Below are 15000 nucleotides of genomic sequence, written 5' to 3'. Positions count from 1 at the left end.
AACTGAAAAATCCAAATAAGTAAGTATATTTATTGTTTTCTAAATTACACCCAGTAACAATCTGTAGTCATTATAATTCGATTTACAGAATAACGATGTAGTTCAGGTAGTTTCTCCCTATTATCTTCTTTAAGTTTTACCACCATCTACGCCATGAGAGACGCACATTTGATTTTTTACTTTCCAACTACCTTTTAGTTCTTCTTCCATCTACCCATAGACTAAATTCTCCATCTATTTTTAGACTCTCTTAACCCTATAAAAAGGTTCTACATCCATCTAGCCTTTAGATTGTGTCCCTTACAAATAAGTTTAAGTTCCTCCTTCCCTTACGACTCCTTAGACCCTGGAGGTTCTATCTCCTGCTTTTTCTTCATTTAACCAGCGAAAAAGCTCATCATTTATTTTTTTAGACACTTCAAACCCAAAAGAGAAGTTTAACCTCCAGCTTTCTTGTCTACCACAGGAACCTTCCGCTGGCCATCATCATCTCGACGGGTCTGGTGACCGCCGTCTACACGCTGGCGAACGTGGCGTATCTGGCTGTGCTGACGCCCTCGGAGATGCTCGCCGCCGATGCTGTCGCCATGGTAGGTGCAGGAGATGAGTGGTCAGACTGGTAGATCGTGGATGCATGGTGATAATGGTAGGCGTATGGTGATTAACAGTGACGAGGATAAATACTGGATGAATGCACGAATATGTGATTGTTGTTCTCATGGTGTTGTGGTGGTTGCGGCGAACGCTACTGTTGTGGAGATGTTGTGTTGCTGATTTGGGACACAGAGATTGGCCCGCGCTTATCCCTGACCGCTATTAGAGAACAACTTCAAACAAATACAAAGATACAAAGGCGTGTAAAATATAGATAGATAATCATTTGAACTTAAACAAAAACTAAAACCTCATTGAAAGACTACGTCCTAGATCATATATGAACCGAAATATACCTTTTCTATCGGCCTAATGACAATAATATCTTGCTCGATTTTCGGTTATTGTTTCTTTCCTTCTCTCTTTCTTTATTTTCTGGTTGCATCTTTTCGTGATGTGGATGGCAGTGCTCATTAGCCTATATAGAATCTCAATGAACTGCAGCCTTCTTCTTTTCAAGCACAGCTTCAATCTCTTAATCATTCTATGTGAAGTCAGCACTGATTACAAACTGATGTATGTTGAATTGCAACGGATAAGTTTTAATAAATCCAGAGTTTTTAGTAGGATGTTGACGTTAGTATTGTGATAGGTTATCTTAATACATACATCGTTGTTCTTGTTCTTATTTGTTGTTTTTACTGAAACATACGTTTTATGCTTATTAGCTTAAAATAGCCGCCTTCAATTCGTCCTCAAATAGAGCTAGTTCGAGGCCTTGATAAAAAAAAAAGACCTATATCAACCTCCAGAACTCCATTCTTAGCCAGATTTCCTCCTGCAGACCTTCGCAAGCCGCGCCCTGAGCACGGTGGCCTGGACGATGCCCGTGTTCGTCATGTGCTCCACTTTCGGCTCCATGAACGGCGTCGTCTTCACGCAGTCCCGCCTTATCTTCGTGGGCGCGCGCAAGGGGCATTTCCCCGAAGCCTTCTCGCTGGTGCACATGGAGAACCTCACGCCTGTACCTGCTGTCTTCCTTAATGTACGTGTTGAGAGAGCGAGAGAGATAGAGGGGGGAGGGGTAGGAGGTGTGGAAGGGAGGAAGGGAGACAGGGAGGGAGGGAGGAGAGAGGGGGAGAGGGAGGAGAGAGGGGGAGAGGGGAGAGGGAGGAGAGAGGGAGGGAGGATGGAGAGAGGAAGAGAGGGAGAAGAAAGGGAAAGTAGAGAGAAAGAGAAAGAGAGAGCCAGTTCTATGTTTTCTTCATAAGATGTTTTGGGAAATATAATCTTTATCATGGTGACCTTCTCTGATGCATTGTTTCTTGTAACGACGCCGGGAAAGAAGGGGACCGGTACCCATGGACTATCAAGGGAATTTGGGCTTTATCTCGCGTGTGAAAGAGCAAGAATGACCCTATTTTCTGTCTCTTGCTTCATCAGGGGATTCTTACTTTGGCGATGCTGGTCACTTCGGACGTCGGCTTGTTGATAAACTACTCGACGTTCGCGGCGACGCTGACGCAGTTCGCCTGCATCTGCGCTCTCTTCTGGTTCCGCTACAAACAGCCCGAGAGAGCGAGGCCCTTCAAGGTAGGAGCTAGAACCTTTTCTCTGCCAAGACTTCCCCTTTGAATAGTACACACACGTGCGCGCGCGAGCACACACACACACGAACGCACACACGCTCAAACGCACACACACACGTGTGCATGCACATGTGTGTAGGTGTTTATCTATCTCTCAGCCTTCTATCACTCATCAGCCAAGCTATCAGTACCCACGCAAAGTTCTCTCTCGCCCCGTATCCTTTTGAACATTCTTAGTGTCATCCATGTATCCCCATCCCTTTGTGACAATTGAAAAAACAAAACACAAGCAAAATAACATTCTATTATTCATATTTGTAAGTAGTAAAGAGGAGCACCTACATAAACAATATAGTAAACAAATAATTCTACATAATATTAAAGAGGAGTCAGTGAAGATCCCTCACACGTTGAACCCTAAGTCGAAACAGACCCATAATTCCCCGCCGAATCCCGTGGAACTAACGGCCGTCGCCTCGCCTCAGGTATGGATCGCCCTCCCCATAGTCTTCGGGCTGGCGTCCCTCTTCCTCATCGTGATGCCCATTCTGGAGAGGCCTATCGAGGTAGGGGCGTCCATCGGCGTCATCTGCACTGGGCTGCCGGTCTACTACGTGACCGTGTATCGACAGGACATCGCGAAGAAGTTCGACGGCGTTTTAGGTGATTTGAGTTTCTCGTCGTTTTGATTTAGATTTAAGTATGGACGATTATGAAATGTGTTTGATGTTTTTATCATCATGGGATAGTATTTGCCCTTTTGGGTTTTGTATTTAGTTGAATTTAGCAAATGACAGATTTTCTAACAAAGATTAATGATCTTTATTTCAGCAAAATTGACATACGTATGTCAGTTACTTTTCTTGGGACTCGCAGAGGAGAAAGCAGACTAACTCCACGACAAAGCCGCTAGAGCTACGACGAATTTTAAGTTTAAACGATATTCCTTCTATCCACCTGTTCGCCATATATGCACATATTAGGGATTTATGAAATGAAAAATTTAAACACGCGTACACTCTAGTTAAGGCTGGATCAGTTATAACACACGGTTTTAGGAACATTAAGATTATATTTCTATATTTGTTTTCCGATTTATAGCACAGCATATTTGATATTTAGTGACTATTATAGGTTGTAGTTATATTTTGTATGTGATTGTGTAAGCTTTACTTTCTTTGGCTTGTTATTGCAATGATTAATGTATTCCTCAAATCAGTGCCATAAAATTACTTGATCGTCAAGAAATCATTAAACATTCCGTCTTGGGAATTCATATCAACCACATCACCATTTCATACTTGGTTGGTTGAATTATCATTCATCCATTTTTCATCCTAATGGTTTTATCCATGGAGTTTAGAAGGAAAACCTCAGTTCCTAGAGACTCATTGGAAAAACATGTTTCCCCGTCATTGTTCTTCTGCCGTCGTCGCCATGGAAACTACCATCGAGAAAGGGGTATTAACCAAAAAGGGTAAAATTCGTAAATCAGTGACATTTTACTTTCACACATACACCCTTAAAAAAAAAAAAAAAAAAAGAAAAAAAAAAGAAAAAAAAAAAACAAAAATACAAAAAATTCTCTATATATATATATATATATATATATATATATATATATATATATATATATATATATATATATATATATAAGTATGTATATGTATATATATATATATTTACATATATATGCATGTACGTATATATATATATATATATATATATATATATATATATATATATATATATATAATATATATATATTTATATACCCACATACATATATATGTATATATATATATATATATATATATATATATATATATATATATATATATATATATATATGTGTGTGTGTGTGTGTGTGTGTGTGTGTGTGCGTGTGTGTGTGTGTGTGTGTGTGTGTGTGTGTGTGTGTGTGTGTGTGTGTGTGTGTGTGTGTGTGTGTGTGTGTGTGTGTGTGTGTGTGTGTGTGTGTATATATATACATACATATATATATATATATATATATATATATATATATATATATATATATATATATATATATATATATATATATATATATTATATATCCATTTGCCTCTTTCTCTCTTTACCTATATAAATGGTATTTTCAAGAGCGCTGGACGCACGGGGGCAGCAGAGCCAACTGCGCCCTCTGATTTCTTGCAAGCGGGTCTAGCGAAGTTTAATGCTTACAAGCTTTGCAGTTAAGTACAGGATATTATTAGTAGTTATCTCTATGTCTCCCGCCGCCCAAAATGGTCCCCGGCGCCCCTGAGTATTTCAATACATGCTTAAATTGAAACCAAACATGGGTAAATATGAGCATTAGACGATGTATATTTGTAAGATATTTATAGCTGTTAAATTAATGTACTTTTTGTAAAATTTTACTCGTGGTGTTATTTCTCTCGACAATGAGGAATTTGAAGTTTATGAATAAGACATCATGCCCTTTGAGAAAAAAACAAAGAATTAATGCAAGGGGCGTGTTTTAGTTAAACTGTTGTACTTTTTCAATAAAGTGAATACTGTAAGGATTTTTCTCTGTACCATTTCAAAATCTTGGTCGAACTAAGAACCAAGATGATTTCAAGAGTTCCTTTATCTGCCACCAAAGACATCCTTCCCGGATCTACAAATTCCAAGAAAAACGCTGTTACCATCAGCGACATCGCTTTTTTTTCCAACGAGAGGAGGTAAAAGTGCGCCTTGGGGTTTGGGTTGTGGGAGAAGCATCAAATATGCAAATATTCTTTCTGCTTATGACTTTGGAAATGTGTGCATGTTTTATATGTTGATCCTTTAATTGGCAATCATCACGCATTATTTTATTCAATATTCTCCTTCATGTGACCATATGGTCAAGCACTGCCCAGCGAGTTGTGCCCTCACCGGGTCAAGTCTGTGGTCAACGTCCGTGATGTCAGGACTAAGCCAGGGTTTAAAAGAGGTCTGTAATTGCGCGAAACTTCAGTAAAATAGCAACAACATAGTACATATTGCCGCTGCCTGACCATTTTTTCGTTTTTGTGATTTTATTAAAGGATATTTTTTCCTTATCTTTCGATGAAGGTAACGACAGAGCTAGCATTGCATCTTTCTTTGATCCGCTGAACCGTATGAGATATTAAACAGCTTATATTTCAGCGGTCTCTGAAATATAGGTGACATCTCCGGCTTAATGGAATTGCCAACCATCATTTCACTTGCACACATGGGCCCACATTTTTTCTCTCGGAGAATTTATGATATGCGATAAGGAATAGTGTGGTAATATTCGCAAGCGCAAGCCTCTACATAATGTGGAAATATTCAGCAATCTACAGCCAGTGCATTGCTTTATGCTGTCGTATGCCAATCAGCGTTCAGGTTTTATTTTCGCGTGAACCGACCTGTGACACTAGTACTCCTCCCCTCTTTTTGGCGCACGCTTTCTTTAGCGATCATCCCGCGGTGATTCGATACAAAATCCTGACGCCATACATTTTCTTTGTTTATTTCAATGAAAGGGCAAGCGGAGGTAAATGCCACGGCCATTTTGCTTTAACTGATAAGACAGAAATGCACTGTCGTTTATTAAATTCAATAGTAAAGGAAGCAATAAAATTATATAAAACTCCTGATATTTATTGTATTCTATTCAGCAATTGACCTTGTTTAAGTTCTATTCTTTAAACCAACGAAACTAATTTCCTAAGTTACCGCAGAATACCGTTTACATAACCGACTTTTTTTCTTTTTTTTTACCGAAGTAGCAGGTAAATCACCGAAAAATTAGCCCTAACACAGACCAAATTTCTGGTCACAGGCTTATCTGCCCGGCAGTGATCATAGGTGTATGCAGGAATACGGTGCATTCTCAAGCACTTGAAAATGGCATTGCGCTGTATTCCACATTGTTGCTCGATGCGTAAAAAAATGGAGCGGAGCTTTGTCTGCCTTCGCCATCTACGAAAACTAGTATTACGGTTCTTAAGCCTACCTTCACACGGGTGAGATTTGGACACCAATGAAGCCTTTTACGTGACTCCGATGTCTAGTCTGGAATTAAGGAACTTCAGAAATAGAAAAGTTTAACCTAATCCTGTCCGATTAAGGGTAAAGCCCCCGGGCCTGTTGGGTTGTACTCGTAAAGCTGCGGTATGCATCCCTACCGGTTAATAGTGGTACAGGTGTTTGGTTATCTTGCTAAACTGACCAATCGACAAACGATCGTACTGCATTCCAACTAATGGTAGTGACTACTCAAGAATGAACACGGCTTGGTATTTACCAGTGCCTCAGTGCATTCTTATTACTTTGTGGCAGAAACTTTAAGGTAAGTGCACATTTTTTAATGTTAAAGGAATGGGTAGGTTTAAAAGGTACAGAACCTTCCTAAAATAACACTAGTTTCAATATATCATGCATAATGCTCATTAGAGTCATTACCATGTCATTTCCTTTTCGCATACTAACCAAGGTTATAAAGCATAATCAAGTAAGTAGTCGGTAACGTTACTTTTCTCCGCATTCAAATGATTTATAATTCAACTTGGTATTTCCTTAGTTTCTCGCAACTAGTTATGTTGCGTTTTGCTTTCCTTTTGTATCTCCAAAGGACCATAATGCGCCCAATTTCAAATAACCATCTAGAATAAGTATACATTTCCCAATAGCTTAAGTATTCTTTAAAGCACCCCTAACATGTACTTACAAGGTTTGCAATAAAATAAACGCGAAATGACGGTGAATTTTATTTATTCATAAGGATATAACATTTGTGTGGGTTTAGAATTATTTGAAGATCTTGCCCTGGTTAAATTTACGGCCCTTGCTGTCCTCCCCAATCCACTTGAAGTACTGGTCGACTAGCTTCTTGGTCTCCTCCGACTGTGGGTCCAGCTTCTTCCAGTCGTAGGACTCGTAGTCGACGGTCCAATCATCACAGAGCTGAAATTGGGATTCGAATTAATGGTCTGATTCTGCACTCTTTGGGATAAGCAAACTTGAATCAAAGTCGCCACAAACTGATGGAAACATGACTTCACAATCAAAATCAGCCCATAGATAGCATCTACCGATTTCAACCGAATAAAAAGAATACTTACAGGGAAAGCTAGTTCTTGTCCCCTCCAAACCCAGATGCCAGAAATGTTATTGGCCTTGTCTTCACCGAAAACGCACATGGAGGCAAAGGCGTTCTTGCGGAGCTTATCCACACGCTGGAACATTCCTAGAGGGGGTGAAGAATGAAACTATTAGTATTGCTAAAGCAGATTAAAACCATTCCATATGAACACTCTTTTAAGCAATGATTATTTATAAACGTAATTCAACTTACCACCAATAAGATTGCAGGTCATGAACACCTTGCTGAGTTCGTCAGCATACCTGGAAAAATGCACAAGGTTTTCGTCAGGCACCATCAATGTATAGATATACTGGTAATGTGAATTGCAAAAGACGTAGTAAATGAAAGGTGATCAGTAATACATTAAGTCTCTTTCAATATATAAATTCAGCCAAACTACAGGCTTAAGAAAATAAAAGTATACGAGTTAAGAATATCTGAAGAATGCGTTAAAATTCTGGTAATACCGAAAACCTAATTTACCCATCTTAAATATTATGACTTAAATCCTGAACAGCTAGCTACCTCTTTCATCTAAGCAACCTTAACTATGCCTACATAGCATAATTAGCAGCTTACAAGTTTCAATCTCACGCCGTTTGGTGATTATTATAAAATGAATTATTGTCGCCAGTCTTACAAAATCTTTGTCCAAAACCCTGATGTGATGTTGTAATTTGTGGTTGGCTAATATAGCAATATCCAATGTGGAAGCATAGTTGTTAATCAGTGGCTCTAATAATGTTTTTTAAAAAGAACAGTAACTTTATATTTTGTATACCCCATATTACTGGCTATAGTTTGAAATAATCTAACAATTGTTTCTTAGGTATTTCACATGAAATACGTTATATAGAAAATTGAAGACCAAGTTATTTGCCGATCTCCCATCTTACAAAAGGTTTACAGGACACCAAAGCAAAAATTAACATGCTACTGAACTTAAAAATTACAGAATGAGGGAGATGAAATTTATGTTAGTAAATCTTTGATGCGAAAACAATACGTTTAACTTGTGGTACCAAAAAGGAAAATTCTGAACCAGTAAAACATTACACTGTAGAAAAGTGTGCTCCCCTATTTCAATTGCTGCACTATTCTCAAATAGTAAGCTTACTTTTGGCCTTAAGACTGCTCCTAGCAACCTATTATAGGACAAATGAAAATAGGGCAGGGCTTACAGAACAATGCTAAAGTAATCTACACTTAATTGGATGATACATAAAGACCGTTCTGTATACTTACTTGTATTCACAGTACCAGATGGAATAATGATCTTTGTCAAACTTTTCCCAGAAGTAAGGCACAGACTTATCTTCGTCATTGTTTGAATAGAACCTCTTGAAGTCATCCAAGTTGAAGTTTCTGAAAATCAAATCACAACTAAATAATGTATACAACTTAAAGACCAATCAATATCTACAATGTAATAATGCTTGTTATCCAAATGTTAAGTATGTATAAGTATGTATATATACCAACTGATAGATTACCAGCAAATCATACTACACTACAACAACAATCTACATTTAAAAATCACATTCTTCTAATTCAAAGTTGCTTTATTTGCATATGAATGTCCAATAGTGTGCCCAGACAAATGTACTCCGCAAAAATTGGTCCCCCAGTTCCTTAAAACTTTTATTCTGTCAATTTTCAGACTAATGAGGACACAAGTGCCCTCTTTTTGCATCTTTGCACTTTTGGTTCTTGTTGAAATAAATGCACCGTATTTGACATTGAAATCTCTAGATAGAGACTTCTGCATATTAAAGTGTATTCTCACACCATGTATTGGTGTTAGATAGTCTGCCGTCTTTCTAATCATATTCGTGCCAATATCTAAACGGCTTCCAAGAACAAGACCAACTTGTATCCTTTAAATATCAACATATCCAACATGAGTGCACTGTATAAACAAGATTTCTAAATCTAAAGTGAAATAAAGGCAGAAAACTAACCAAAAATGTACTAACCAGGACACTTGAAACAAAATCTATCTGTAAAAATATATTTGTGCAATCGTTCATAAATTATACTGCACCTTATTATGTACATTTACTAAAGACTACATTTGCAACTAAAAAAGAGTATATAGCCATATTAAAAGCACATTTCAAGTATACAATGAAATCAACTGGAGATTCAAGATGCAAATGGAGCAATTGGTCGGACAGTTGTCGTCTCCCATCTTTTATGCCGAGGTTTATATTTTTAAATAAGAAGGGGGGCGGGGCTAAGAACCAAGCCCCCTCCCCATTTACTTTCTAGTCCTACTAATCTACCTAATTCAAATAATTGCTCCACTTGCATTATATACAAGATGCAGACAAAAACTTGCATACATCACTGCCATTTACTATATGACCAAAAATTGTCTACACAATTGGTACATGTTCAAAATTAACTAGAAATTTTTATATGGCATTTCTGGGGATGTGGTTGGGTTATTAAGAAATCAAAATTACACTACAGGTTTCATGCCATCTACTCTTTCACCTTCCCTCCCACACCCCCATTTACATTTTCCACATACTCTTGTGAAAAATAATCAGAAATACTATTAATAGTACTTGTACTCAGTCTGGCATGAGGTTGATCTGGTCTATTGGGCTGACTGAAAACTTGAGTCAAGAAATCCTTCCCGCCTCTCACATAAAACGACTTTAGAAGATTAAAGTCTACACCAGCTTTTGCAAGTTTATCTGCCAGTGTATCTGACAAATATTTTGTTTCAACTAGAGGCTTTAGGCTTCTCGATTTTAATTTTGCTCTTCTACCACTCTCCATTTTTTCCTTTAAGGACTCAAAAGTAAATGAAAAAGTTTTCAGAGTATCAGCTGGTAAATTCAAAATGTTTACCACTCTCTGAAGTGACTTTACATCTTGCAATGCATCATGTGCACTGTAGGTTTCGTGAAGCACAGCACGAACTATAGTTTCTTGCTTGTGGTTTGTTAAATTGGGGAGAACATGTCTGAAGAGAGGCAGGGTATCTAGAAACCCAACAACCACCTCACGCAAGGCAGGTTCCATCCCATGCTTTTCCATTGAATTAACCAACCGCTTAGAATCAAAGTTGTAACAATTATGAGCAACCAATACTAAAGGAGCAAAAGGCTGTAACCAATTAACAAAATGTTGGAAAGCCTCTTTTGCCCCCACACTTTCTATTTTCTTGCCCTTCAAATGAAGTACACCATCTTTTACAGTTAAACCAGTTATTTCTGAAGCCTGTTGCCTTATTGGCTTATTTGGGAGAACATACTGATTGAAGGTTTGATCCTTGACAGCAGCAGAGAGCTGTACAATATCACAATCTAAGTCTAAACCAGTTGTCTCTACATCAAAGAAAACCATATTAGGAAGATCTTCCATGTGCTTGAGGAACACCTCTTTTATTACAGGAAGCAAAGGAGAAGTATCACAAATCCCACTTCCACACTCGCTGGGTGGTCCATCCCCTTGGGCACCACTCCCAAGCAACCTAAAATCAAATGGATTTTCTACAAAACTGCCCTCCAAACTGCTTCTCCAATAACTAAATACCAATGTTCCAACTTATACAGCAGAACACTTTACATTTAAAGCATGCATTGTCAATTCACAAGCTAGAAGGAACCTTACCATTATGTGCCAAATGCTGCTTGTAAAATCAAATCCTTAAAATTCCAGAAGCTATCATTCTAGTGGTGGTAGCCACAAAAGTAGAAGACAAACTCACCCTGCAGGAAGGGCATCCAGAGGATCCTTTGGCTTGGGGGCAGGTGCAGGGGCAGCTGCAGGTGGGGAGGATTCCTTTTCCTTCTTCTCCTTGGGTTGTTCCTTCTTTACCTCCTTCTTGCTCTCCTTCTACAAGGGGAAATACATGGTTAAAAAATAGTTTCAGCAGCTGCATTTTGATTTAAAAGCCAAATAGTTCGACATTTCTAAAGGAAATTATTTATATAATTTGGAAATTTATGTACTCTACTGGTTCACACCACTAAAGAAATGAGAAGTGATTCCAGGATGAGAATTTCTTTACCCTCTGTTTGACCCCTCATGTTCTGTTTAAACAATTGGGAACACTATCAGAGGGTTACAAATATTTATGAAATATTTTTGTTAACCACGGTTTCATAGCCACAATAAAACTAAATTATTTTCATAAACACTGATCATAGGTTCAAGATCTTAAAATAAATGTCCCTCCCCCCTACCCCAGAAGAAAAGATAAACCTTACCTTCTTGTCACCACCACCTTGCTTCAACTTGCTCTGGACTTCAGCAAACTTCTTGTTGTCAAACTGTGCCATCTTCTCGCAGAGCTTGAATTCACCAATTACAGTTTTAACCTGAGGCTGGTTAACCACCGTGGTGAACCAACGATTGACATTCTGGTATGGCTTGCGGAAGGCAGGCTCCAGCACATACTGTAAGAGGGTGTGTATTTCAGTGATAGATAGTACTTAACAACTGGATGGCAACTATAAATTTATTGTATTCTATTTGGATATTGTATCTTCAACTGGTTATTCACAGCACCCAAAAAGTAGGTGGGGAATCGTAGGAGAAGAATTTCTTTGCCCTTTGTCTGACCCCTCATGATACATTGAAACAATCAGGAACACTTACAAAGGGTTATTACAATTTGCATTTGTAGCATTCATTAGTTATGATCAATTACAGCTTTACTGAAATAAACTGTTATAGACACTATATATTTTATATACATTTTTATAAATGCACTAAAATGTCACTCCTCTTCTACTAACCTGGTAGAGATGGAGAAGGGTGCAGCATACAGTGATGTCAGCCAGGGAAATACGTTCACCCACCAGGAAGGTGCGAGATAGAAGGTGGGAGTTAAGAGACGCAAGGGCCTTTTTGATATCTTCCTTAGCACGCTCAGTATTACCTTTGTTGAACTGCATAATGCCAAGGCATGGGAATACCCAGGTGCATGATGCTGGCAGGATTTCATTATCTGCAAGAAGTTTACTCGGGTCAAGTGATGAATTAAAAAAAAAAAAAAAAAAATTATTTTAACATGTGCGTGAGAATTGTATGTTTCTTCAGACACGGCACAATACTCCAATATAAAACTTACCAGCAAAGTTCATCCAGGAGACCACCTGAGCCTGGTCCATGGGGGTCTTTCCACGGAGTTGCTCATTGGCCACCGCCCAAGCAATGGCATTGCTCTCAAAAATGCATTTGCCATCAGTAGACTCAAAGGCTGGGACCTGAAATGTTACAAGTTACAGCATTCAGATATTGGTTGACAAATATGCCATTTGACATATTAAACTAGGAGGATGCTCACTTAAGAGATTTTTTAGACTGTTCTGCAAGTGGACTAATATTCTATAAAGTGATCTAAGAAGATTGTATAAAAGAGTTGATCACTAACAATATTGATGGCAATTTAGCAATGCTTGAATCAAAATATATTATGAACTGTGAAAACAATATTGGGAATGCTCCTTCCAGCAATCTTGAAAAATGAGGAATGACAATATGAAAAGGGCCAAGAAACAGCATCCTAGACCAATGAAATATCTAAAAACCTTGTTAAGAATTGAGTATCTGCAGCTCCCTTCAATATAAAAGCTGAAATTAACATTTGCTGTACCTCAAAATTCTAGTTGGCATAATGTTTATTTCTTGGCCACAGATCAATTGGTAAGCTTTATAAGTATACTTGTCAAAAAAACTTTCCACTCATTTCAAGTCCACCTTACCTTGCCAAGAGGGAACTTCTTCAGGAAAGCATCAGACTTGTTGGTTTCCCCGAAGACAAAGCTGCTGTCTACGGTTACTTTGGCACCGCTGAATTGAGCAGCAATCAGGGCCTTGAAGGCCCTGAAGTTCTCGGGGTAAGTGTACAGCGTCTGCAGGAGAAAAAAAAAAAAAAAATTAAGACAATCAGGTAAGACTAATAGTGTAAATTATGTTAAAATTGCCTAACTGGTTAGTCTTTTCTTTTTATAATCATGAAATTTAATTTTCTACGTATTATACTGCGGTATATTTTGTTACAGCCTCCCAAGTCAATTCATAAATATCTAATAGTTCCCTGAAATGAACTTTACCAAAAGAAATGTACTCCCAAGTCACTTAGGAAAAGTTGAAAAACATTTTCACACATTTCTAAAAATTAAAACTAACACTTCACACTGTAGCCCCCACCAAAATAGTAATAATGTCAAAAGAACTCTTACTTAACCGAACACAGATTGTTCATAGGAGTAAGTACTGAACTACAAAATGAAACCAATTTTCTGATACTTTGCTTTTCTATTAAGATTAGAAACCAGTTTTTAGAAGTGAATACAACAAATCTAAAATTTAGATTTTTATTTACAAGAGTGAAAACTATATTCGCACTTTATCTTTAAATTCTTTATTTCCCTTACACCGTTTTCTTAGGATATGTCCATACATTTCAGACATGTTGCAACAAATTGATGCACCTTATTTCAAGTAAGTTGCAATTCTCCACAATATCAGCAATTCTCCACAATATCAAGAATTTCCTAAGTTCAAACCATGACCCACACATTTTCCAGCCATGCAATTCATTCCATGTAATACACTATCAATAAATCTCTGGCCATCCTTTTGGTGTTCAAAAATTACAAGGACTACGTTCAAGAAATCAATTTCCTTAGAGCAACTATATATAATTGTTCTAGACTATAGTAAATGCCTATTTCACAGATATGAAGTTGAGGATGCAACAGCATTGCAAGAAGTTATAAAAGGAGTAATGTTAAAATCTATCATTCACAATGGTATGTATGTTAAGTCTCCAAAAATATCAATTTTTTAAATAGCCTGATTGCACCATCTTTTACTTTTGCAAATCATGCACTGCAGTCAGTTGTCTGTTTCTATGGTGCTAATTTACAAATAGTCTGCCTAAGCACAAGCCTACTGTTTGATATTCAAATCAATTCTTAAAATAACCATATCTAGTTATGTCCAATCGTTTGGTTATTCCAAGCCCACAGAGGGAGTGGAGTCGTATTGCAATTGGTTTGATTTATCCTTTGTTTGACGCCATAGTGCTACAAAGCAGTATGAGAACACTTCAAAGGAGTATCCGAAATGGTTACTTGATATTTAGATCATATAAATTGAACAAATATTTTTGCTAAATGTACAATTCTCCAGCTATAGTCAACAGAATACAAGATGGGGGAGAGGAGAGGGGGGGGATCCCTGGGTTAAATCAATGCAGATGGGTATCACGCCAAACGTGGGCAATAAGTATTAGCGCCTGACAAAAGGCGTCATGACGAAATAGTTGTGGTATATTTGACATTATGGGAGAATGTATTGTTGTGCATGTTTAATTTGCCACAAAGGAACTTCTTACATATTTCTCGGCTAACAAGCTGGTGGACGAGTTATATACACTTGATTCTTACCTTATCCTATTTCTGCCCAATTTCCATTAGGAAATATTTTCTTATCAGGTGACACTAACAAAATGACAAGCAACTATTAATACCCTATCCATTCAACAGCACAAGAGATGGTTCAGGAATCTATTCCTTGTCATAGGCCTGGTTGAACTAGAAGCAGGCCAAACAAAAGTGATGTTCTTGAATAGCTAGCAGTATGGAGAGGTTGGCACAGCTAGTTGGCACAGGTGTGGAGGTTTACAGGAATTGGAAAGGGCAAATTAAGCCTGACATATGT

At 37.9% G+C, this 15000-nt stretch overlaps 3 protein-coding genes across 3 annotated transcripts in view; 1 reads left to right on the top strand and 2 right to left on the bottom strand.

Moving 5' to 3' along the window:
* The window catches only part of LOC122266001 (Y+L amino acid transporter 2), an 8905-nt gene extending 5158 nt beyond the window's left edge, over positions 1-3747 (top strand). Inside the window, exons 5-10 of the mRNA XM_043035545.2 lie at positions 1-19; positions 467-590; positions 1439-1639; positions 2038-2187; positions 2669-2846; positions 3015-3747. The exon at positions 1-19 is cut by the window's left edge and continues 26 nt beyond it. Of these exons, the coding sequence (XP_042891479.2) occupies positions 1-19; positions 467-590; positions 1439-1639; positions 2038-2187; positions 2669-2846; positions 3015-3076 (734 nt within the window). The 3' untranslated portion in view covers positions 3077-3747. The remainder of the gene's footprint in view (positions 20-466; positions 591-1438; positions 1640-2037; positions 2188-2668; positions 2847-3014) is intronic.
* A 3168-nt stretch (positions 3748-6915) lies between these two features.
* Positions 6916-15000, bottom strand: part of eEF1gamma (elongation factor 1-gamma) — a 9666-nt gene continuing 1581 nt past the window's right edge. The window contains exons 2-10 of the mRNA XM_043035546.2: positions 13035-13184; positions 12401-12536; positions 12066-12277; positions 11535-11723; positions 11033-11160; positions 8554-8673; positions 7519-7568; positions 7286-7410; positions 6916-7127 (exon numbers count right to left, since the gene is read on the bottom strand). Of these exons, the coding sequence (XP_042891480.1) occupies positions 6972-7127; positions 7286-7410; positions 7519-7568; positions 8554-8673; positions 11033-11160; positions 11535-11723; positions 12066-12277; positions 12401-12536; positions 13035-13184 (1266 nt within the window). The 3' untranslated portion in view covers positions 6916-6971. The remainder of the gene's footprint in view (positions 7128-7285; positions 7411-7518; positions 7569-8553; positions 8674-11032; positions 11161-11534; positions 11724-12065; positions 12278-12400; positions 12537-13034; positions 13185-15000) is intronic.
* Positions 9306-10997, bottom strand: exu (maternal protein exuperantia). The gene has a single exon (XM_043035547.2). The coding sequence runs from the start codon at positions 10684-10686 to the stop codon at positions 9796-9798; it is 891 nt and encodes a 296-aa protein (XP_042891481.2). The 5' UTR covers positions 10687-10997; the 3' UTR covers positions 9306-9795.

Source organism: Penaeus japonicus, unplaced genomic scaffold (genome assembly GCF_977035675.1).
Source record: "Penaeus japonicus unplaced genomic scaffold, GWHDUDI00000001_assembly GWHDUDI00000020, whole genome shotgun sequence".
NCBI classification, from domain to species: domain Eukaryota; kingdom Metazoa; phylum Arthropoda; class Malacostraca; order Decapoda; family Penaeidae; genus Penaeus; species Penaeus japonicus.
The sequence above is the reverse complement of the archived record's forward strand: the minus strand, read 5'-3'. Positions and strand labels throughout refer to the sequence as shown.

Excerpts from the sequence above, each read along its gene's own strand:
- exu (XM_043035547.2), bottom strand. The coding sequence starts at position 10,686 with ATGGAAGATCTTCCTAATATGGTTTTCTTTGATGTAGAGACAACTGGT.